This window comes from Balaenoptera musculus, chromosome 20 (assembly GCF_009873245.2).
Source record: "Balaenoptera musculus isolate JJ_BM4_2016_0621 chromosome 20, mBalMus1.pri.v3, whole genome shotgun sequence".
Classification (NCBI taxonomy): Eukaryota; Metazoa; Chordata; class Mammalia; order Artiodactyla; family Balaenopteridae; genus Balaenoptera; species Balaenoptera musculus.
Genome location: NC_045804.1, coordinates 57,045,810 through 57,066,891, shown reverse-complemented (window position 1 = coordinate 57,066,891; position 21,082 = coordinate 57,045,810). Strand labels below are relative to the sequence as shown.

General features: G+C 59.3%; 1 protein-coding gene across 2 annotated transcripts; it reads left to right on the top strand.

The window, feature by feature from the left end:
* Positions 1 to 5,297: 5,297 nt before the first annotated feature.
* Positions 5,298 to 20,986, top strand: TRPV2 (transient receptor potential cation channel subfamily V member 2). 2 transcript variants are annotated; one of them, XM_036836849.1, is made up of 15 exons: positions 5,298 to 5,772; positions 7,206 to 7,439; positions 9,418 to 9,551; positions 10,961 to 11,254; positions 11,865 to 12,163; positions 13,674 to 13,847; positions 14,197 to 14,352; positions 14,897 to 14,992; positions 15,795 to 15,865; positions 16,331 to 16,496; positions 16,629 to 16,695; positions 16,789 to 17,114; positions 18,049 to 18,176; positions 19,001 to 19,080; positions 20,625 to 20,986. In XM_036836849.1, the coding sequence occupies exons 2-15, from the start codon at positions 7,240 to 7,242 to the stop codon at positions 20,717 to 20,719; spliced, it is 2,286 nt and encodes a 761-aa protein (XP_036692744.1). In that variant the 5' UTR covers positions 5,298 to 5,772; positions 7,206 to 7,239; the 3' UTR covers positions 20,720 to 20,986. The 2 variants fall into 2 exon arrangements, with proteins under 2 accessions (XP_036692744.1, XP_036692743.1); XM_036836848.1 differs by lacking the exon at positions 20,625 to 20,986 and adding an exon at positions 20,132 to 20,606.
* The last annotated feature ends 96 nt before the right edge of the window (positions 20,987 to 21,082 follow it).

Sequence of the window (21,082 nt, the reverse complement as noted above, 5' to 3'; positions counted from 1 at the left end):
CTCCCCTCAGACTCCATTTCCGCTTCTCTGAAACGGAGACGCCCACAGATCTCCCTCCCAGCGTGGAGGTGGGGCGTAAAAAAGAGAACGCCTGCGAGGCGCCGGCTCGAGCGCGTGCCTCCAGCTTTGCCCGCGCCCAGAGAGCCCGAGGCAGGTGCCTCCCTACCCGCTGGGTGCGCCCCGCGGACGCGCACCCGCTCCCCTGCACGGAGGCAGGGGCCCCAGCCCGGACGCCCGCACTCCCGCGCTGTGACAGGGGAGGGGGCGGGAGGCGTCCGCGGGGAGGCTCTGCCGCGCTCCTACCGCGGCCTTACCTGGCAGCCCCAGCAGGACCGCGGTCACCGAGCTCCCGCGGCGCGTCGGGGAAAGGGGCGGGGCCTCACCTGGGCGGGTAACTGAGGCGACGCAAAGGGAGGGGCTCCCTCGGGAAACTGGGTGACGAGCGACGCTGAGGCGCGGAGGTGGGGCAGTCCCGGGTGTGGGCGTGACTGAGGCGCGGAGGGGAGGGGTCGCGGGTGTGGGCGTGGCTGAGGCGTGGAGGCGGGCCCTTTGCGTCACCCGCTTGGTCTCCTGATTGGCATTCACCCCTCGGTGCTCGACCGCGGGTTCTTTGGCTCGACCTCGGACGCATCCCGGCTCATCCTTTGTCTTGGTCAGGCTATCTGATGCTTCCTTGGTCCAGGCTGACGCAGCCTGCGTCTGGTCTTTCTCCTGTCGCTGTCGCCGGTTCTGGCCTGCCTATCTGGCCTCAGGCTGTGCCCCTCTTATCGGTCTTGACTCTGTCCCTTTGACCAGAGCTTCCTCTCTCTGCCCCGTCTTTATCTCGCCTCCGCCTCCCCACCCCCCCTTTCTCTATTTTTGTCTCCCAGACGACAGAATATCCTTCTCTCCCGGTCTTTTCGGTAGAAAAATCAGACATCCGTTAGCCGATAGCGGGGTCTGTTGAGAACGGGCCCAGATCCAGCCCGAGGTCGGAGAAATTCCCCAGAGGCTATGCGCTTGGGACTGGGCCCCCGGATTTGGCCATCGGCCTGGCTGTGGTTATTCTGGGTCCCGGGAGAGAGGCCCCACATCTGGGCCTGGCTGAGCAGTGGCCTCCGGGGCACTGAGCCCGTGTGGGAAGGGGCAGCTCGCTTTCCCTGAGAGCCAGAAGCCTCCCAGGCCAGGAGGGTCCCACCCAGACCAGCAGGACTCCGGTCCCCTTCTCCTGCAGGAGGCACCCTTGGCCTCCGTGGCCCTCTAAGGGCCAGGGCCACCTCAGCTAGTATTCTCCTCTCCCAGTACGATTCTGCTCAACTCCAGTCCCTGTCTCCCTTGTTCCAGGAAGCCTGTCCAGCCTCCTAAACTGGCTTATTTCTATTTCTTCTCTGTCAGTCTCAGACACAAAGCTGCTCAGAGAGGCTGCATCTGGCCAGTAAACAGGCCCAGCCCAGGCTCTGGACCAAGTTTTGGGAGAAGCAAAGGTGCAGGCTCTGGCTTGTGCACCCCGCTTCCCCTCCAAGTCCCACCCTCCCCTCCCTCCGAGGCCAGAGCAATTCCCTCCTTCCCACTCTGGACCCCTCTCTCCCACCTCTCTTTAGAATTTACATTAATTATGCACAGGCTTTAGACATCTTGCACAGTTGAGTTGGGTTTTTTTGTTTGCTTGTTTGTTTTAACTCTGCAAGAGATGCCATATTTGTTTTTCTAAAGGCAGTGGTAAAAAATTAAATAGTCCAAATGATGCATATCAAAAAGGAAGTTGCCTTCCCACCCTCCACCCTTAGTTCCCCTCTCCAAAGGATATGTCAGCTGCACTTTTTTCTTTCTTTCTTTTTTTTCCTTTTTTTGGCTGCGCGGCATGTGGGATCTTAGTTCCAGACCAGGGATGGAACCCATGCCCCCTGCAGTGGAAGCACGGAGTCTTAACCACTGGACCACCAGGGAAGTCCCCTGCTGCACATTTTTTGAACCTCTCACTTGTTTTTGTTAAAAATCGACTCTGAAAATCAATTCAAGTGAAAAAACATGCCTTTACAAAAAGTTACTAAGTGTGAAGTGAAACACATGGAAAGATTGAGCCTAAAGACTGCTTGGGGGAGATTTTCCTTGCATGGAGACTGGATTGGTTGAAGCTTTTTGAAACATGAGTCCGGTGGCATTGGAATTGAGAAAGCTGTGTTTCTCTGCTTGATTCATTTCCGACTAAAAACACAGGCATTCTCTGCTCAGAGGACCTTTTTTTTCTTTAAGATAAAATTCACATACAGTTCTCTAATTTAAAGCATACAATTCAATGGTCTTCGGCATATTTACAACAATCATCACAATCAAACTTAGAACATTTTTCATCACCCCCAAAAGAAGCCTTTCAGCTTCCCATTACCCCCCAAGTCCTGTTGCCCTAGGCAACCACTAATCTACTTTATGTCTCTGTAGAGTCCCCTATTCTGAACATTTCACATAAATGAAATGCAGTATAAATCCTTTGTGACTGGCATCTTTCACTTACCCTAAGTTTTTCATGGTTCATCCCTGTTGTAGCACGTATCATTATTCCATTCCTTTTTACGGCTGAATAATATTCTATTGTATGGAGAGAATTTTATTTATCCATTCATCAGCTGATGGACATTTGGGTTGTTTCCACTTGGCTATTATAAATAATGCTTTTGTGAACATTTGCGTACAGGTGTTCGTGTGGACTTAAGTTTCCATTTCTTTTGAGTACTTACCTAGGAGTGGAATTGCTGGGTCATATGGTCTATGTTTAATTTTTTTGAGGGACAATCAGACTGTTTTCCAAAGTGACTGCACCATATAATCTGCCAGCAGTGTATGAGGGTTCCAACTTCTCCATATCCTCACCAACACTTACTATTATCTGTCTTTTTTTTTTTTTTTTTTTTTTTTTTTTTTTTTTTTTTTATTTTATTTTTGGCTGTGTTGGGTCTTCGTTTCTGTGCGAGGGCTTTCTCTAGTTGTGGCGAGCGGGGGCCACTCTTCATCGCAGTGCGCGGGCCTCTCACTGTTGCGGCCTCTCTTGTTTCGGAGCACAGGCTCCAGACGCGCAGGCTCAGTAGTTGTGGCTCACGGGCCCAGTTGCTCCGCGGCATGTGGGATCTTCCCAGACCAGGGTTCGAACCTGTGTCCCCTGCATTGGCAGGCAGATTCTCAACCACTGCGCCACCAGGGAAGCCCTATCTGTCTTTTTTAAAAATTTATTTTATTCAAGTATAGTTGATTTACAATGTAGTATATTATCTGTCTTTTTAATTATAGCTGTCCTACTGGGTGTCAAGTGGTATCTCATTGTGGTTTTTGATTTGCATCTTCCTGATGACTGATAATCTGAGAACTTTTTATAAACTTGATTTGCAATTAGAGTTGTCTGCCCAACTGTCATTGTCACCTGATGTGGTGATGCCTCTGAAGGACTCAAGGGTCTCCACTTACTCTTTAATTTTTCCCCAACAGCACAGTAATGCCCTCTGCATTATGATCATAATTCAAAGCCTTCCTGAGCACCAACTGGGGGCTGGACGCTGTGCTGGGTGATGAGATACAGCAAAAAAAAAGCAACATCTCACCTCTTGGAGAGCTTGGTGGGTATAAAGGTGTGGCTCTGGATTTGAATCCTTGCTTTGTCACCTCGCAGCCACGTGGCCTTGGACAGGATATCTACTCTTGCCCAGCCTCAGTTTCCTCATCTGTGAAATAAGGTTGCTCTGAGAGTTGCACGTAAAGCACTTAGCACAGCGTCTGGCACATAGTGACTGCTCACGAGGCATCTGTTATTGTTAAAGATGAAGCCGGGACTTCCCTGGTGGCACAGTGGTTAAGAACCCGCCTGCCAATGCAGGGGACATGGGTTCGAGCCCTGGTCTGGGAAGATCCCAAATGCTGTGAAGCAGCTAAGCCTGTGCGCCACAACTACTGAGCCTGCGCTCTAGAGCCCACGAGCCACAGCTACTGAAGCCAGTGAGCCACAACTACTGAAGCCCGCGGGCCTAGAAGCCCATGCTCCGCAACAAGAGAAGCCACCACAATGAGAAGCCCACATGCAGCAACGAAGACCCAACGCAGCCAAAAATAAATAAATAAATAAATTTATAAAAAAAAAAGATGAAGCCAGATGATTAAATAAATGTTAACAATACTGGACAATGAATTATGATCAGAGAAATGCAAAGTGTCATGGAACACATAGTGGGGACCCCCAACCCAGTCCAGGGTCTAGGAAAGGCTACCCAGAGGAAGTGATGTTTAAACAGAGAGGTAGGAATTGGCTAGAGCAAGGCAGCGTGTGTTTGTGTGTGTGTGTGTGTTCCTGGCAGTTGCAACAGCTTGTGCAAAGTCTTGGAGGCTTGGTGGCAACAGAAGAGAGCATGGCATCTGGAGAGACTGAAATGTGTTCAGAATGTCTAGAGCAGAACTGCGCAATAGAATTCTCTGCGATGATGGAACAGTTCTATCTCTGTGCTATCCAATGTGGCGGCCACTAACCACATGCGACTATGAGCATTTGAAATGTGGCTAATGTGACTGTAGAACTGAATGTTTGATTTAATTTTATTGTAACTGACTTAAATTTAAATAGCCACTGAGGCTGGTGACCGTACATTGGACAGCACAGGTGTTTACACTGGAGTGTAGTGTGTACTTTCAATCAGAGATGAAGGTGGAATGTGGAGAAGGGCCTCCAGACTGCACCGGCTTGGTATGGACCGTGACTTTTATTCCAAGTGTCGAGGGAAGCCACCAGTTGGGGGGAGGGGAGTTAGGTGATCTGGTTTTCATTTTTGAAAGATCACTCTCGTTGCTGTAAGGAGAATCGATTATGGGGGTGCTGGGGACAGGAGTGAAGCAGGGAGACCAGCTTGAAGACAGCTGTGGTCTCCCCGGCAGGGATGATGGTTGCTTGCATCAGGCAGAGACAGAGACAAATTGGTAGGTTTGGGGGTGTGGGGTTCCTGACGGCTTGGATTTTAGGAGTGAGGGAGAGGGAGGTGACCTAGGGCTGGATACTTACTTGGATGATGGCTGCGTCCCCAAGCCCCAGCGCTGAGTCTGGACCAGGGCTGGTCTGGAAGGGAGGTCTAATTTCGAAGCACAGGCCGGCCTCCTGTCCGCCCCTGCTGGCTGGTGCTGGAAGCGCCTTTAGCTCAGGGAAGGAAGGCAAAGGCCGTCAGGGCCCCCGGCTGGGGGCCTGGGGGGCTGGGGGAAGGCCCCGGAAGGTCGGGTGGGCGGGGTGCATTTCCAGGGGGAGGTGCTGGGCTGAGTCTCTCCTCTCCGGGGGGCGTCCACATCAGCTCTCCCTGCCCTGCGACGGGTAAACCAGTTCCCAGGCTGAGCCACATGGCCGCTGGGGGGCAAGTGGTGGGGAAGGGGAGGGGGGGATGTCCGTGTGCAGTGGGGCGAGTCCCCTCCCCGCCCCACGCGACACGCCAGCTCCCCCCGAGGCAGGGCCCCGCACCCAAGGGTTGCCTCTGACTGCCCCCCCGCATCTGGGGGCCTCAGCGGCAGGCAGTGGGGTGGGGTCGGGTGGGAGGAGGGGCGTGTCTCCCCAGAGAGGGTGTGGCCCATGGTCCGGAGGGTCAGTCTCCCGGCCAGCGGGTCCCGCCGAGGGAGAGCTGACCCCGCTGCGGCCAGGCGGGTGGGCTGAGCGTGCGGAACGCCGACGGACCCAGCCGGCTCGCGGGGCTCCCAGCCAGCCCGCGTCCCTCCGGGCCGCACTTCCTCGGCAGCCCCGCCGCCCGCCCGGACGCGCCGCGCGCAGCCTCCGCCGAGCCGGTGAGTCAGGGATGATGCGGGCTTCCCAGGGGCCCGGGCCCCGAATCCTGACTCAGGTGAAGGGTGGCGGCCGGGAAGCCCGGGTGTGCGCCTTGCTCCCCCAGCCCTGAGCCAGGGTCTTTGAGGGGCTCCGGCTCTCTTCTCCACCTGGCCTACCAGATCCTTCCTCCCCGGCCGGGAGGATGGGGGGTCCGGGGGTCCAGCGGCTGGGCAGACAGCTGTTGCTGCGGAGACTTGGGAGCAGTGGGCTGGGAGGCAGAATGGTGAGGGGCTGGGGACGTCAGCCAGGCTAAATGGCGTGTGGCCGGGAAGGACGCCCCAGGGTGGGCAGAAAGACGCAGGGTCGAAACTGCATGATGAGGCAGTCGACAGGCCCCGGCCTCTCCTGCTGCTGTGGGAAGATGCCCCCCGCCGTCCTCCCGCCCCGGGGCTGAAGCCGCGCAGAAGATGGTCCAGGCCCTGACCTTCCCACCCTGCGCTTCCTGTCCCCAAGCTCTGCTCTGCTCCCTGCCCCCTTCTCCCCCCACCCCACCCCCCGCCAGCCCCGCTGTCTCCCCCCCTCCCCAACTCTGGACTCTTTTTCCTTCTTTCTGCCCACCCACTGGGGGGGCCCCCCGGGGCTTCCCCCTCCCCGCCCCGGGGCCCCGCCCTGGCGAGCGCTGGCGGCTGTGGTTTCTGCTCTCCCGGGAGGTCGAGGTGGTGCCCTGAGCTGAGCTCCCCCGCCTGGCCTCGGGCCTGCCGGGGAGCTGCTGGGTGAGGGGAGCTTGGGCACCAGCGAGGCGTCTCCCTCCTGCTGTGAAGCCCCTAGAGACCCTAAGGCACAGAGAGGTGGCACTCCTCAGAGACTGAAAGTACAGACGGGCCCCGAAAGGTTTTGAGACCTGAAGAGGAACGTCCCGGTAGGCCGAGGTGGTTTCAGACCAGGCTGTGCCAGCAGCCTGGGACCTTGGGCAAGTCACTTCCCCTTTCTGAGCCCTAGTCCTCCTGGCAGCAAAATGAGGGGTTTGATAGGCCAGGGGTTTTCCAGCGGTTTCCCCAGGGCACCCCACACCCCCTGTGTGGGAGGTTGAGTGACCTGCCCCACCCAAAACTGCATTTTTTTTTAATGTAAATATTGGCCACTGGGCAAGATGTTGTGTAGAGAAAGGGGTGTGCTGTTAACACAGATGTTTTTGGACCAGGGGCTGTGGCCTCTCAGAGATCAGGAAGTCCCAGAGGGACAGTCAGGGACAGTTGTGGGCCCTGTTCCTCCAACAGATCCTGTCCTCCCTCCTCTTGCTCCCCTCCCCGCTCCTGTTGGGCTGGGCTCGCGCACTGGCGGCTGGTCTGCTTGTACCCAGCTTCTAACCCTCTCTGGGCCAGGCTTAAGCCAGCCCTCCTACCCCCACGCCTACTGGGAGGAGCAGATGCCTGTGACACCTCCGTCCCCACAGAGGTTCCAGCCAGAAGGAGCAGCCGCGCCTTAGGATGGCCTCGCCCTCCCGCCCTCCCGCTTTCAGGCTCGAGACGTCAGATGGAGGCCAAGAAAGTGGTGCCCAGGTGGACAGAGGAAAACTGGGCGGTGGTGCCGGGCCGCCCCCCATGGAGTCACCATTCCAGGGCGAGGACCGGAACTTCTCGCCTCAGATCAAAGTGAACCTCAGCTTCCGAAAGGGGGCAGGTGCCAGGTGAGGCAGCAAGCGGGGCCGGGGGAGCCCGGGGGCTCACCGCCAGCAGAGTCAGACTGGGTGGCTTAGCCCCGCCCCAGTGCCCCTGTGCCACAGCCTTGGGGGTCCTGGGTCTGGCTCTGATGGCTCCTGGGCCCGACGGGCTGAACCCTGCTCTGCTCTCTGGGGTTGCTCCTTCCAGAACCTTCCCCGTTCTTGGCCTTCTGTCTCCTGAGGTTGTGTTCTTCTTGTAGGGACATACTCTTTCACCTCCTGGCATGCCCCGTTGGTGCCGTCCCCTTCCCAGCCACAGGCCCTGCGGGGGGTGCTAGCAAGATCCACGCTCCAGGCCAAGAGAATCAAGGACACGTGGAAATGTCCCGGGTGTTCCCGGGCTCTGCTCCAAGGCTGGGCCTGTTGCCCTGGGGTCGTGGACTCTGGGGCTTGAGGACGGTGGCCTCCTGCTCGGAGCCACCTTCACTGTGACCTTCCCGTGATGTCTTCTAATTCAGACTGTGGGAGCCACTCTCGGGGGAGCGCCACCTCCAGTCCTGTGGGTGTGGGGGAAGGGTGCACCTGGATCCCCGCAGTGTGAGGTCTGACATACGAGGCTGGAGAACCTGCCTGGGCCAGGCAGCACTCTGCCAGGGAAGCCCCTCCCTCCCTGCTCATGCCTTGGACTCTGCCCCCAGCCTCGGCCTCCCAGCCCAGAGCCGCCTGTCCTGTTTGTGCTGCGGGACCGAGGTCAGGTTCAGACCAGGGCAGGAGAGGGTGCTTGCAAGGCTCCTGGGAGCGGGGTCACCTGCCCGAGACAGAACCGGCCCCTCGATGCCCTTTGGTGCTTCGATCTGTGCTCCCGCGGGGCCTCCCTATCCCAGGACCGTGATGCCGCCCTGTGACAGGAAGTGCTTTGTCCAAATAGCCACTTCGCCCGGCCGGACTGCCCACGGGACTCCCCAGTCAGCCGCAGTGACCTCTTGGTCACGTCGTGGCCGCATGGTCTGCTGGACGGATGATGCTGCGTCTGGCCAGGCAGCTTCCTGCCCTGTCAGTCACGTGATCATGGCTTAAACCATGACTGATCCAGTAATCCCCCCACTCATCAGAGCCCCCACCCCTTTCTTGGTTGATCCATTCCATGGCAGGCCTGAGGGTCCCCAAAGCATCAAACCGTCCCCCCTTTCTTGTCCCTTCATATCTGCTGGTCGTGGTACCGGGAGCCCCAGTGACAGCCCAGGCGGGGATGCCCACACACGCTGGATTCAGAAGGGCTACCGGCCCCTCCTGGGGCCTTTCGCAGAGGTGTGGCTTCTCAGGAAAATTCTGTGAGCGTCTGGTGTCCACTCTGGACCCCACGCCTCTGAGAAACCTCCATCTGTCCAGCCTGGCGTCTCTCTGGGGTGGGGAGTCGGGGTCCAGAGTTGGTTGAACAGCAAGCACCCCACAGCCCGTGAGCTCTGCACCATGCGGCTTTGGGAAAGTTACTCTACCTCCTTGTTTGTCTGATGGAAAAAATAGAGATTACTCACGCAGGGCAGAAGTGAGGGCCAAAGGGGCAGGTACTCCGTCGTTCGGCCATAGATGGTTTCGGAGAGGACGTGGGGCTTTTCTTGATTTTCTTGGTGGAGGCCAGCGGCACGTACGGCCCCCAACAGTCCGTGGTCACCTCCGGTGGCCCCGCCCCGCCCCGCCCCAGAGCCCAGCTCAAGAGCCACGAGGAGCTCCTGTGCTGAAATGGACAGTGAACCTGTTGCGAGCCGCGGGGCACCTGGCGAATGACAGGGGGTGCCTGCAGCCAGCAGGCGTGGCCGGTGCCCCAGCCGGGCCCCTCCTCCAGGGGTCTGAGCGCTTGCGGTCTCCTTGGCCTGCCTGGGTGCGTAGAGGCTCTCAAAAGGCTCCCGTGGGGCTCCTGGGCCCCAGAAAAGGCTCCCTGGGAAGCGGGACTCTCTGGGGACCCAGGGCTCTCCTGCAGCGTCAGTCACAAACCACATCCCCACAGCCAGCCAGACCCAAACCGCTTCGACCGTGACCGGCTCTTCAGCGCGGTGGCCCGGGGGGTCCCCGAGGACCTGGTGGGGCTACCAGAGTACCTGCGCCGGACCAGCAAGTACCTCACGGACTCGGAGTACACAGGTAGGCCTGCTGCTTGGGCCAGAGCCGCCGTGTGCTGTGCCGAGACCAGGCCGCCGGCTCGTGGTGACCAGTCGGCAGCTGAGGGGCGAGGAGGGGCGGTGGTCTAGCAGCCCTCCTGCCAGAACGACTGCAGGGGCCCTGCTGACTCCCCCTTCCACTCGCCGCACCGGCTCCCAGCCTGCCTCTGCCGCCCCAGCCGTTTCACTGGCCGAATGGGTGGATATTCACGGCCTTCCTCAGTGCAGCCTCTCCCTGTCTCTCTCTCTTTTTCAGTCACAGCATCGCTGAGATCTAAGACACGTACCTTACACTTTATCCATCTCAGAGCATTCTTTGCCCCAGATCTAAATATCTGTATTGTTTGGGGATATCTGATTAGGAAAAGAACATGTGTGCCTTCTAGAAGGTTCAAATAGTAATGAAATGTATAAAGCTGAGGGTAAAAACAGTCTGTCATCCTGGACCCCTGATAATGATTTGGGGTACATCTTTTCAAACTGTTTAAATACATTAGGCATACATTTACATAAATGGGGTCATGCCATTGATGTAAATACATAATGATGTGCTTGTAATGGGCTCTCCCCCAACTTAGTCCATTTCAGTACACAGGCCTCTAACTCAGTCACTGTAACAACCTGCAGAGTTTCCCATCCTGTACATTTACCACAATTTACTTGACTAACCCCTTATTGGTGGCCATTTAGGTTGTGTGTAGTTTTTGGCCTCAACACGCTGTGTGCTAGGCCCTCTGTGGGCTGAGAATTTTGTATATAATTCCATGTGATCCTTACAATAAGCCTGGAATGGTCCCATTTTACAGTGAGGAAAACTGAGGTTAAGAGAGGCCAAGGGGCTTTCCTGGTGGCGCAGTGGTTAAGAATCTGCCTGCCAATGCATGGGACACGGGTTCAATCCCTGGTTCAGTGGGCCACAACTACTGAGCCTGTGCTCTAGAGCCCATGAGCCGCAACTACTGAGCCCGCATGCCACAACTACTGAAACCCGCGCGCCTAGAGCCCATGCTCCGCAACAAGAGAAGCCACCGCAATAAGAAGCCCACACACCACAACGAAGAGTAGCCCCCACTCACCACAACTAGAGAAAACCCACGCGCAGCAACGAAGACCCAACACAGCCATAAATAAATACATTAAAAAAAAAGAAATACTACTCCAAATGTTCTCGTGTAGACAGTGTTGCACACATGACGAACTATGTCTTAGAAACTTAATTTCTAGGGCAGAAACTGTAGTCATACCTATTGGTATTCTAACACCTGTTGGCTGGAGGCTTAACTCCCTGCAGCATGGCTGGGCTCCAGCCGGCCGGGGTGCTTTGGGGCATGGGCTCACTGTACAGGCGGGTGGGTGGCCTGAGCACCGCGGTGACCCCCCCTCCTCCCACAGAGGGCTCCACGGGGAAGACATGCCTGATGAAGGCCGTGCTGAACCTTCGGAACGGGACCAACGCCTGCATTGAGCCGCTGCTGCAGATTGACCGGGACTCCGGCAATCCTCGGCCTCTGGTCAACGCCCAGTGCACAGATGAGTACTACCAAGGCCACAGCGCCCTGCACATCGCCATTGAGAAGAGGAGCCTGCCGTGTGTGAAGCTCCTGGTGGAGAATGGGGCTGACGTGCATGCCCAGGCCTGTGGCCAGTTCTTCCAGAAGAAGAGGCAAGAGACCTGCTTCTACTTCGGTGAGGAGCCTTCTTGGATAAACTGAGCTGCAGAGGGGGTCAGGCCTTGCCCAAGGTCACAGGGTTAATGTGACCCTTAAACCCAGATCAGTCTGACCCTGAGGCTCATGCTTCTAATAGCTAGGCCGCCTGCAAAAGCAGTTTGTCTTAAGAGGTGTTTTATCCTCGTCTGGCCAAGGAAGCTCGCCACACATGAGCTCAGACCAGGGCAGGGGAACGGGGGCGTAGAACTGGTGTGTGATGAGACTCGACCAGACGGGGCCTGGAGAAAGGGGTGTCTGGGCCCCGGCAAAGAAAAGAGAAAGAGGCAGGGGGGCGGGAACCCTGGTTGGCAGGCTCCCGTCCTGCTCCCTTAGATGGTAAAGAGCTTTGGGCCCCTCTCCCTTGGGTCAGAGCTGGACAGAGCCACCTTGACTGGGGCTTCTAGGAGGATGCGGGGCCCGGGGCCTTCTCCGCTCACTGCACTGGCCTGGGTGGGCCCGGGACCCCAAGGCAGTGCGTCTTCTCTCCTGTGGGCGCCTGACCCGCCTCAAGGAGGTCCAGGGAGCGTGAGAAGCAGGCGGGTGGATGCTGGGAGGCCCGAGGCCCAAGCTGTCCCCTCGGCCCCCAGGCGAGATGCCCCTCTCTCTGGCTGCGTGCACCAAGCAGTGGGACGTGGTGACCTATCTCCTGGAGAACCCGCACCAGCCCGCCAGCCTGCAGGCCGCCGACTCGCTGGGCAACACGGCCCTGCACGCCTTGGTGATGATCGCAGACAACTCGGCCGAGAACACGGAGCTGGTGACCCACATGTATGATAGGCTGCTCCAGGCGGGGGCCCGCCTCTGCCCCACGGTGCAGCTCGAGGACATCCCCAACCTGCAGGGCCTCACGCCCCTGAAGCTGGCCGCCAAGGAGGGCAAAATTGAGGTGAGTGGCCAGCCCCCCTTTCCAGGAAGCAGCAGGACTCAACCCGGGATTTCTGTAGAAAGAGCCTGGGGTGGTGTCTAGCTCAGAACAGTTTCAGCACTGCACCTCTCCTGTGTGTGTGTTTACTGATAAATTACATGTGAGTTACAGAATGAATATATTACATTTTAAAACAGGGATTTTATTTTATTTATTTGTTTATCTTTGGCTGCGCAGCTTACAGGATCTTAGCTCCCTGACCAGGGATTCAACCCAGGCCACGGCAGTGAAAGCGCCAAGTCCTAAACACTGGACCACCAGGGAACTCCCAGGGATTGTTTTTTTAAGTCCCTTGGGTTTCTTGATTAGGAGACAGTCTTCTCATGTTCTTTGCTCTCAGGTTTTCTTCGTACTGATGGCTAAGTGTTCTTGATAACGAACGTATCATCATTTTGTTTACTGTAGCAGTTGCAAATTTTTCTCCCAGTTCAACGTTAAAAAAATTTTTATGGCATTTTTTGCTACACAGAATTTTTACATTTGTATGTATCCAAGTGTTATTATCTTTTCCTTGGTTTTGCTATTGCTTAATTCCTTCTACAAGGTTTTAAAACTGTGTGTGTGTGTGTGCAAGTGTATATGTGCACGTGAATGTGTATATTCCATATCCATATTTGCTTCCAGACTTTTCTTTTGCAGCTTGATTTTTAATGCCTAAAACTTTATCTGAAAGTTATAGGTTACTCTTATAAAGAGTAAGCACGAGGGACTTCCCTAGTGGTCCAATGGTTAGGACTCTTTGCTTTCATTGCCGAGGGCCCGGGTTCAATCCCTGGTTGGGGAACTAAGAGCCGCTCGGCAAAAACAAAAAAAAAGCATGATCCAGCTTTACTTTTTTCCCAAACGACTTTCCTGTTGTCTGATCCTTATTATTAGGGGAGCTTACAACCCACACAGCTGACACAGGGCCCAATGCTTAGAACACAGGTATTTTTAAAGGTTAAGATAAAAATAAACGTAAGCGGAAGTTTTATGTTTTTTTCCTGCCCTCCAAGGTCCCGGGGGTGTGGGTACCTCTCTTTGCCGTCTAGAGGCACGACTGTGTGGCCTGTGGAAGCTGCTCCCCGATCTGGGAAGCCTCCCCAGCATTCCGCATTTGTAAAACCAAATTGCTTCTGGACCTGTCCGGGTTAGGGGTGGCTTCTAGTCTGTTGAAAGCTCGAGACTCTGGCCACAAACGTGCACACACGTGTGTAGCTGGTAGCCGCTGATCTCATGGGGCCTTAAGGACCCTTGGATTGGGGGTCCCTCGGCCATATGAGTGTCCAGGAGAGAGGCATTGGGGCAGGAGTGCGGAAGGAAGAGGCAGGCTGGCATGGGCGGGTGGGTGGGAGTGTCTGCATGGTTGGCTGAGTGTGCGTGGACCTGTGTAAGAGTTCATACGCGCAAGGACCCGCGGGTGCACGGCGTGTTCGCGTGTCTGGGCGGTGGGCAGCTCTGTGCAGGCCAAGCTCACGTGCCTGCCCTGCAGATTTTCAGACACATCCTGCAGCGGGAGTTCCTGGAGCCGAGCCAGTCCCTCTCCCGCAAGTTCACGGAGTGGTCCTACGGGCCCGTGCGGGTGTCGCTGTATGACCTGGCCTCTGTGGACAGCTGCGAGGAGAACTCCGTGCTGGAGATCATCGCCTTCCATTGCCAAAGCCCGGTGAGCCTGCTTCACCCTGGGGCGGCGGTGTGCGCAGGGGGCCTGCCAGAGCTCCCTGCAAGGCCCACCGCTCGGGGCTGCCTGCAGGACCGCCCCTGCCCTTTAACCGAGCAGTCGGGGTGTGGCTGCACGTGCGAACCCGGCCGCCGGTCCCACCCGACACGGGGGTCACACCGGGGGCCTCTCTGTTGACCAGCACCTGCTCTGGACTGGTCACTCCACAGCCATGAGGGTGGGGTGGCGGCCGGCGGGGAGGGGTCGTTCGGGGCTCCGCACCCTCTCCGCTCTCCCCTGGTGCCTCCGCATGTACTCGCTGAATGCGCCTCTGGCTCTCGCCTTCCCGTCCCAGCACCGGCACCGAATGGTGGTTTTGGAGCCGCTGAACAAACTGCTGCAGGCGAAGTGGAATCTGCTCATCCCCAGGTTCCTGTTCAACTTCCTGTGTTACTTGACCTACGTGTCCATCTTCACCGCTGTCACCTACCACCAGCCTCCCCTGGACAAGGCAAGGCAGGGAGGGGCACATCCTGAGGAGGCCTCCTGGAAACAACCCTGGCAGAAGATGGGGCAGGGATTACAACCCCGTCCTGCAAATGCTGACCGGAGGCCTGACCGCTTGGTGGTCCGCCCACGGCGCTTACACAGCTGGTCATGATATGGAAGTAACAACATAGTAGTAACAACAACAGTAATAGTACTTACTGAGTGTGCAGCACACGTGAGAAAGTATTCAAGTGATTGACGACGTGTGTTAATGTATTTAATTAATTTCACAACGACCCTCTGAGATGATGAACTCTTATCATCGCCAGTTTACAGTTGAGGGAAGGAAGGCACAGAGAGTTTAAGGGACTTACCCAGGGTCACACGGGCTGTGAGTGGTGGAGTTGGGATCTGAACCCAGGCAGTCTGGCTCCAGAGCCCGTGTTCACTCTGCTGCTCTGGGGGCCTCCCCACAGCTCTCCTGAGGAATGGGCCCCCAGCCTCGCTCTCAGCGGGCAGCTGCCGGGAGGGGACCCCAGGCCCGACCCGAGTGTGTCTTCGTGCAGGACTTCCTCCCGCTGGAGGTGACCGCTGGGAACTCCGTGCTGCTGCTGGGCCACATCCTGATTCTGGTTGTGGGGGCCAACATCCTCATGGGCCAGGTGAGGGCTCCTCCCATCCCCCACCCCAAACCTGGAATTCTGCTACAAGAAGCCTGGGAGTGAGTTCACGACAGTCCCTCCATTTACGGGAAACTGAATCCCACACCTGGTCCCATCCTGGCCACCCTCAGGGCAGCTGAGGGCCGAGGGTTCCGGCCTTGCCTTTGGGGCTGGGTACCCTCCCTGCTGTGCTTTCTGGGGTGCCCGCGGGGCAGCAGGTATCTCCTATGATTCCTTGGCAGTGCCGGCTCTGCTCCCATGGGAATGGAGCTGGACGCCCCCGACCCCAGGTTCCTGGCTCATTCCTCACCTGGGGAGCACAGAAGGGTGGCGGCAGGGGGAACTCAGCACGGCCTCTTCAGGGGAAGATGCTGCCAGCTTGCAGGAGACAGGCTGGCCGTGGCACTGAGACTCGTTGAGTGAGTCTTTGAGAGTGGGCAGGACTTAGGCACCAAGGCCAGGTTGGCTGGAGCACCCGGTGGTCCCCGTGAGGCCAGGGAGGGGAAGGGAAAGGAGCCTCTTTCACCATATGGAGTGCGAGTTCTCCACCTGGATCCACAGGGAGACAGGAGGCCCCTGCCATGGTCTGGGTGTCTGCACTTTTTGGAAACAGGGTCCAAACTTTCTCAGCTATCAGCAGGACTCACGAGCACCCCCAAAGTTCAAAGCTGCCGCCTGAGCCCCTGAGGTGGTCCTGGTGAGACTTTTTTACAAGCAGGCCGGCCGGCGGCCCTGAGGGCAACGGGGCTGCTTGTGGCCTGGAGAGCAGGTGTCACGGCCTGTCCTCCTCCTTCCCCCGCAGCTGTGGTACTTCTGGAGGCGCCGTCTGTTCATCTGGATCTCGTTCATGGACAGCTACTTTGAAATCCTCTTGTACGTGTGGCCTCACTCCTCCTCCTCCCGTCTCCTGCCTGGGAGGGGGCGCCAGGCTGGCTTTGGGGGTGAGGACGCCGGGCCAGGGAGCTCCAGGAGGCTGGGAGCAGCTCGCAGGCCAGACTCCGGAGTCGGGCTGCTGTCCGGTCCGGGTCCTGAGCCTGATAGTCACATCGACCGAGCGCTCGCTCTGCACCAGTGGAGCCTGAAGTCTCCCCATGCGTGTCTCCCTGAATCCCCGCCGACACTCTCCGAGCCGGGCGTTATTACTGTTACCCCCGTTGTACGGGGAAGGGAACTGAGGCCCGCGGGGGTTGAAGGCCTTGCCCGAGGTGGAGGTCAGGATGCTTGGATCCAGTCCCAGAGGCGGAACTTCTCATCTCTGAGGGCGTGGGGGGCGAGGCAGCGGGGGCCAGCGCTGGCCACAGGAGGCCTGCGAGCTGAGCCCGCCCTGCCTCCACGCAGCCTGGTCCAGGCGCTGCTCGCCGTGCTGTCCCAGGTGCTGTGCTTCCTGGCCATCGAGTGGTACCTGCCCCTGCACGTGTGCTCGCTGGCGCTGGGCTGGGTGAACTTGCTGTACTACATGCGCGGCTTGCAGCACACGGGCATCTACAGTGTCATGATCCAGAAGGTGAGAGGCAGGGGTGGCCCCGTGCAGCCAGACCGGGCAGGGCTGGACACCGCACCCCGGGGGGGCTCCCTGTGGGCCCAGCAGGCAGGTGCCTCCCCCAAGCTGAACCACCCACCGGCTCATGCCTTCTAGGTCATCCTGCGGGACCTGCTCCGCTTCCTCCTGGTCTACTTAGTCTTCCTTTTCGGCTTCGCTGTAGGTAAAGGCCCCCCGTCCCCCACCCACTCCTTGCCCCGCCTCGAGGCTGCCCGCTGGTCTTCCCAGGCTGAGGACCCCCTGCCTCTCTCCTCAGCACTGGTGAGCCTGAGCCGGGAGGCCCAGGACCCCGGGGCCCCCGCGGGCTCCAACAGCACGGAGGCGGCGGGCGAGGGGGACGAGGAGGGCAGCACGGCCCCGTACGAGGGCATCCTGGACGCCGCCTTGGAGCTGTTCAAGTTCACCGTCGGCATGGGCGAGCTGGCCTTCCAGGACCGGCTGCGCTTCCGCGGGGCGGTGCTGCTGCTGCTTCTGGCCTACGTGCTGCTCACCTACGTCCTGCTGCTCAACATGCTCATCGCGCTCATGAACGAGACCGTCAGCAGCGTCGCCAGCGACAGCTGGAGCATCTGGAAGCTGCAGGTGCCCGGCCAGGCGCCCCGTCCCCTCCAGTGTTCTGGGCCCGGCGGGAGCGCGCACAACCCACCGAGCTGGGCCCCCGCGTGGGTGCGGCCCTCACGGGGGCCTCCCTCGTCCTCTCCTTCCTGCGCGGGGCTGCCGAGAGGCTGCAGGAAGGCCTGAGGGCGGTGCCTGGCACACAATAGGTGTTCAGTGTGTTAGTCACCATTGTCATTAGTATTAAGTGTTTCCTGAGAGCCTAGTGCAGGGCTAGGCACAGTTCTAGGCTCTAAAGACCCGGCAGAGAACAAGACGGAGACCCCGCCCTCATACAGCCCCCTTCTGTGTTCGTCGCTTGTTCCGTGGGGTTGGCTTGGTGGACAAGGCAGGCGGGATGCGCGATCCTGGAGCTGGCCCAGCCTGGAGGAGCTGGGGGAGCAGGGGCTCGGGTAGCTGGGAGCTGATGTGACACCTGCCTGCAGTGGAAGCAAGAGCTGCTGCTTGACTGGGGAGGGTCGGGGGTGGGCCTAGGCAGTTGGTGCAGGGTGAACCTCGCCCGGGGGGCTGGACTGTGTGACCAATTCACCGTTGACCTTGGGCAAGCCCCTTACCTTCTCTGAGCCTCACCTGCAAGGTTCTGTGCCCGCCCCCCGCCCCCAGCTCGTTTGTGTGATAGCAGCAGGCACAGGTGATGTTCCGTACCTGGGGGAATTCTAGAACCTGTAACGATGCAATCGCAAGGAACTGTAGGGCGCTCGTCACATGCTGACTTCCCAGCAACCACCCAAGGCATATTGGCCTCAGTCTGTAAGCGGGGAAAGAGACTCAGAGGGACGCAGGGCCTGACACCACATAGGTAATCAAACTTCGGGGCTGGATTCAAATCCATGCACTTAGCAGGTGCTGAGTTCTACTGTAAAGTGCTGGCCGCTCTGTCTGATGTATCCTTTGTCCCCAGAAAGCCATCTCTGTCCTGGAGATGGAGAACGGCTACTGGTGGTGCAGGAGGAAGAAGCAGCGGGCAGGTGTGAGACTGACAGTTGGCACCAGGCCGGACGGTCGCCCCGACGAGCGCTGGTGCTTCAGGTGAGTGGAGAGGCTGGGGGGGGGGCGGCCTGGGGACCTTGCTGAAAACCAGGCGACAGCGGCTAGGAGTCAGGTCTGGTGGGAAAGGCAGGGCCTCGGAGCACCAGGGGACTGCGCCCTGGACAGGCGAGGTCAGCGATGCTGGATCTCATAGGCCCGGCCTCCACTGCCTGCTCTTCCGGTCTGGTCACCTTCCTGGCCCCCTGACTGAAACTGGAGGTCCCTCCCCAGTGGTCCCTGACCGACTCCTTCTGCCCTGAAATGGGGCACAGTTAGGAGGCCAAGAAGCCAGAGGCATCCTCGGGTTAGAGCATGCTAAGCTTCCCCTGGCTGGTCTGCCCTGCCCTCCCAACGCCCCCGTCCTGACCACGGAGGCTACAACCCTCCCATGGAGAGCAGACGCTCCCATGGGGGCGGGAACCTGGTGACGAGTGCACGGCCAGCAACACACTTTCCTGAGGTAGCAGCCAAGCAAGGGCGGCGGGTCTTAGTCACGTGGAGTAGCCGTGAAAGGGCCCCAGAACCTGGGAACACACAGATCCAGCTGATCTAGACTCCTCTCTGGATGCTGGGGGCAACCCAGGTCGCCGTGAGCAGCCAGAGGGGACAGACGCCTGTTCCCCCCTGTGGGCGCCTGGCCGGGGCGGCAGTCTGAGAGCCGGGAGGACGGGGCTCGCGGGGGCTGCTGGGTGGCCCAGCGTCCTGCGGAGAGAAGCCCCGTCCGCCTCCCGGTCCTGGCGTGCACCCCTGGGGGCCCTCTCCTGGGGCAGAGCGCGCTGCCTCCTCGGCCTCCGGGAGCCTCACAGCTGCGCTGTGGCCCGCAGGGTAGAGGAGGTGAACTGGGCTGCGTGGGAGCAGACGCTGCCCACGGTGCGCGAGGAGCCCGCGGGGCCAGGCGGCCCTGGTGAGTAGCTGTGGAGTGAGTGCGTGTGTGTGTGTGTGTGTGTGTGTGTGTGTGTAAAGGGTTTGCCCCTTGAAGCGGCGCCTCCCCCTCCTCCCGCCCCCCCCCTCACCGTTGCCTGGGAAACCGGCTCTTGGGCACCCTCCCCTCCCTCCTCCTACCGCCCCCCCCCTCACCGTTGCCTGGGAAACCGGCTCTTGGGCACCCTCCCCTCCCTCCTCCTCCCGGCCTGGGCGGAGCGGCCAGCAGGGGGACAAGCCAGGGAGGCCCCCCAGCCCCGTGGCTCCGCCCCGACAGGCCGGCCTCGCTGCCGCCACACCGCTGAGAGGCCACTTCCTCCGCCTTTGCCCCCGGCAGGCCCGCGCCCCCTCCATTCTAGGGTGGCGCTGGCCCCCTCCACCCCGACTCCTTCGGCCCCCTCCACGGCCGGCAGGCGCCCACCTCAAGGCTTCGTCCCCCCTCCTCTCCTCTCTCGTGCCCTTTCCCACCCCTCCACTTGCCGTGGCCACCCGAGACCCTGTCCGTGGAGTCTCCTCCGGCCGCCCAGGCTCCTGGGTCCCTGACCGCGGCCCTCACTAAGCGACAGCTTTCCTGCGCACCCGTCTTTGTGTCGCCCTTCCTCCGAGTCCTGCCGTCCCATCCCTGCAAGACTCGGAAAGTGCCCTTGTCCCTCATCTTGCCCCAAGCCACCCCGACTCCCTACCCCACCCGCCCGCCGCCGCCTCCAGCTGGACAGCCCCAACAGGAACAGCCCTGGGCTGCCCTGCCGGGGCCTTGTAGTCGGCCCGCCCCTCCCGGCCCAGGCGGGAGGCCTTGCGGGTCTCTCCCCCTCTCCCTGGTGCTGAGGGTCCTCGGGACCTCCGGGTGGCTGAGGTCCAGCCGCCGGGCCCTCTGCCCTGCCCCCCACCTCTCCCACGTCTGCACCAGGGGGGCTGCTCAGCCGGCACCCAGACCCCAGACCAGGCTTTAGGTCCGGGCTCGTCCTACTCCAATCCCTCTTACGTAGACGAAAGCTACACAGCCTCAACACACACCACCTCCCACTCCCTGGCAGGCCGTACCCGTGCCCCCGGGGTCAAGGCCCAAAGCCGCTGTCCAGCCCCCTCCCCGCACCTCCCTCCATGTGCCGGCCGGTCCCTCCACAGTGCTCCTCGTCCCTTCCTTTCCTGGGCTCCTGTCTCTGTAAGTGCCCTGCCATCCTCTGGGCGTCCCTGCCCCACCTTCCCCACCGCTGGCGGTGGGGTCTCCTCTCTCCTCTGAGCACCTGACGCTCCCCTCCCTCTGGCTCCTCAGCACATCACCTCGGGTGTGCTGGCTTCTAACACAAAGGCCTGTCACCTGCAGGGACTTTCAGCTCCTGGGAGGAGGTCCCTGACTGGCACCTGGCAGGGGTTCAGGAGGTGCTTGCGGAAGCAGGGAGGCAGGAGAGGGATTGCTGGGGACCCCGAGGCTGCTGTCCCCTGGCGTGATGTGGTTTCATGGCTGTGGCTTCCTCCTGTTTCCCTGGTGCCTGCGTCCTGGGGACACTCCCTTCATCCCATTCACAGGCGCCCTGAAGAGCCCAGCCCTGGCCTCCCAATCCAGCCAGGACAGTGCCGTGGAGGAAGACCATGTGCCCCTCCGGCTCCTTGAGTCCCACTGACGCAGCAGGGGGCCGGGAGGACAGAGCACGGAATGTTTCCAGCCCCACCTACTGGCTCTGCGACCTCAAGGGACTTTGGTGGCAAAAATAAGTAATTTCTTGTGGCTAACTCTCCTGGAAACATTAGTTGAGTAAAGGTACTTGGCCCCAGGACTTCCCTGGTGGCACAGTGGTTAAGAATCTGCCTGCCAATGCAGGGGACACGGGTTTGAGCCCTGGTCCGGGAAGACCCCCCACATGCCGCGGAGCAACTGAGACCGTGCGCCACAACGGTCTCTGGAGCCCACGTGCCGCAACTACTGAAGCCCGCGTGCTCTAGGGCCCATGCTCTGCAACGAGAAGCCACCGCAATGAGAAGCTCTC

Excerpts from the sequence above, each read along its gene's own strand:
- TRPV2 (XM_036836848.1), top strand. The coding sequence starts at position 7,240 with ATGGCCTCGCCCTCCCGCCCTCCCGCTTTCAGGCTCGAGACGTCAGAT. Across the intron at positions 12,164-13,673 it reads CCAAGGAGGGCAAAATTGAG|ATTTTCAGACACATCCTGCA; the intron begins GTGAGTGGCCAG and ends CCTGCCCTGCAG. Across the intron at positions 19,081-20,131 it reads CGCGGGGCCAGGCGGCCCTG|GCCGTACCCGTGCCCCCGGG; the intron begins GTGAGTAGCTGT and ends ACTCCCTGGCAG.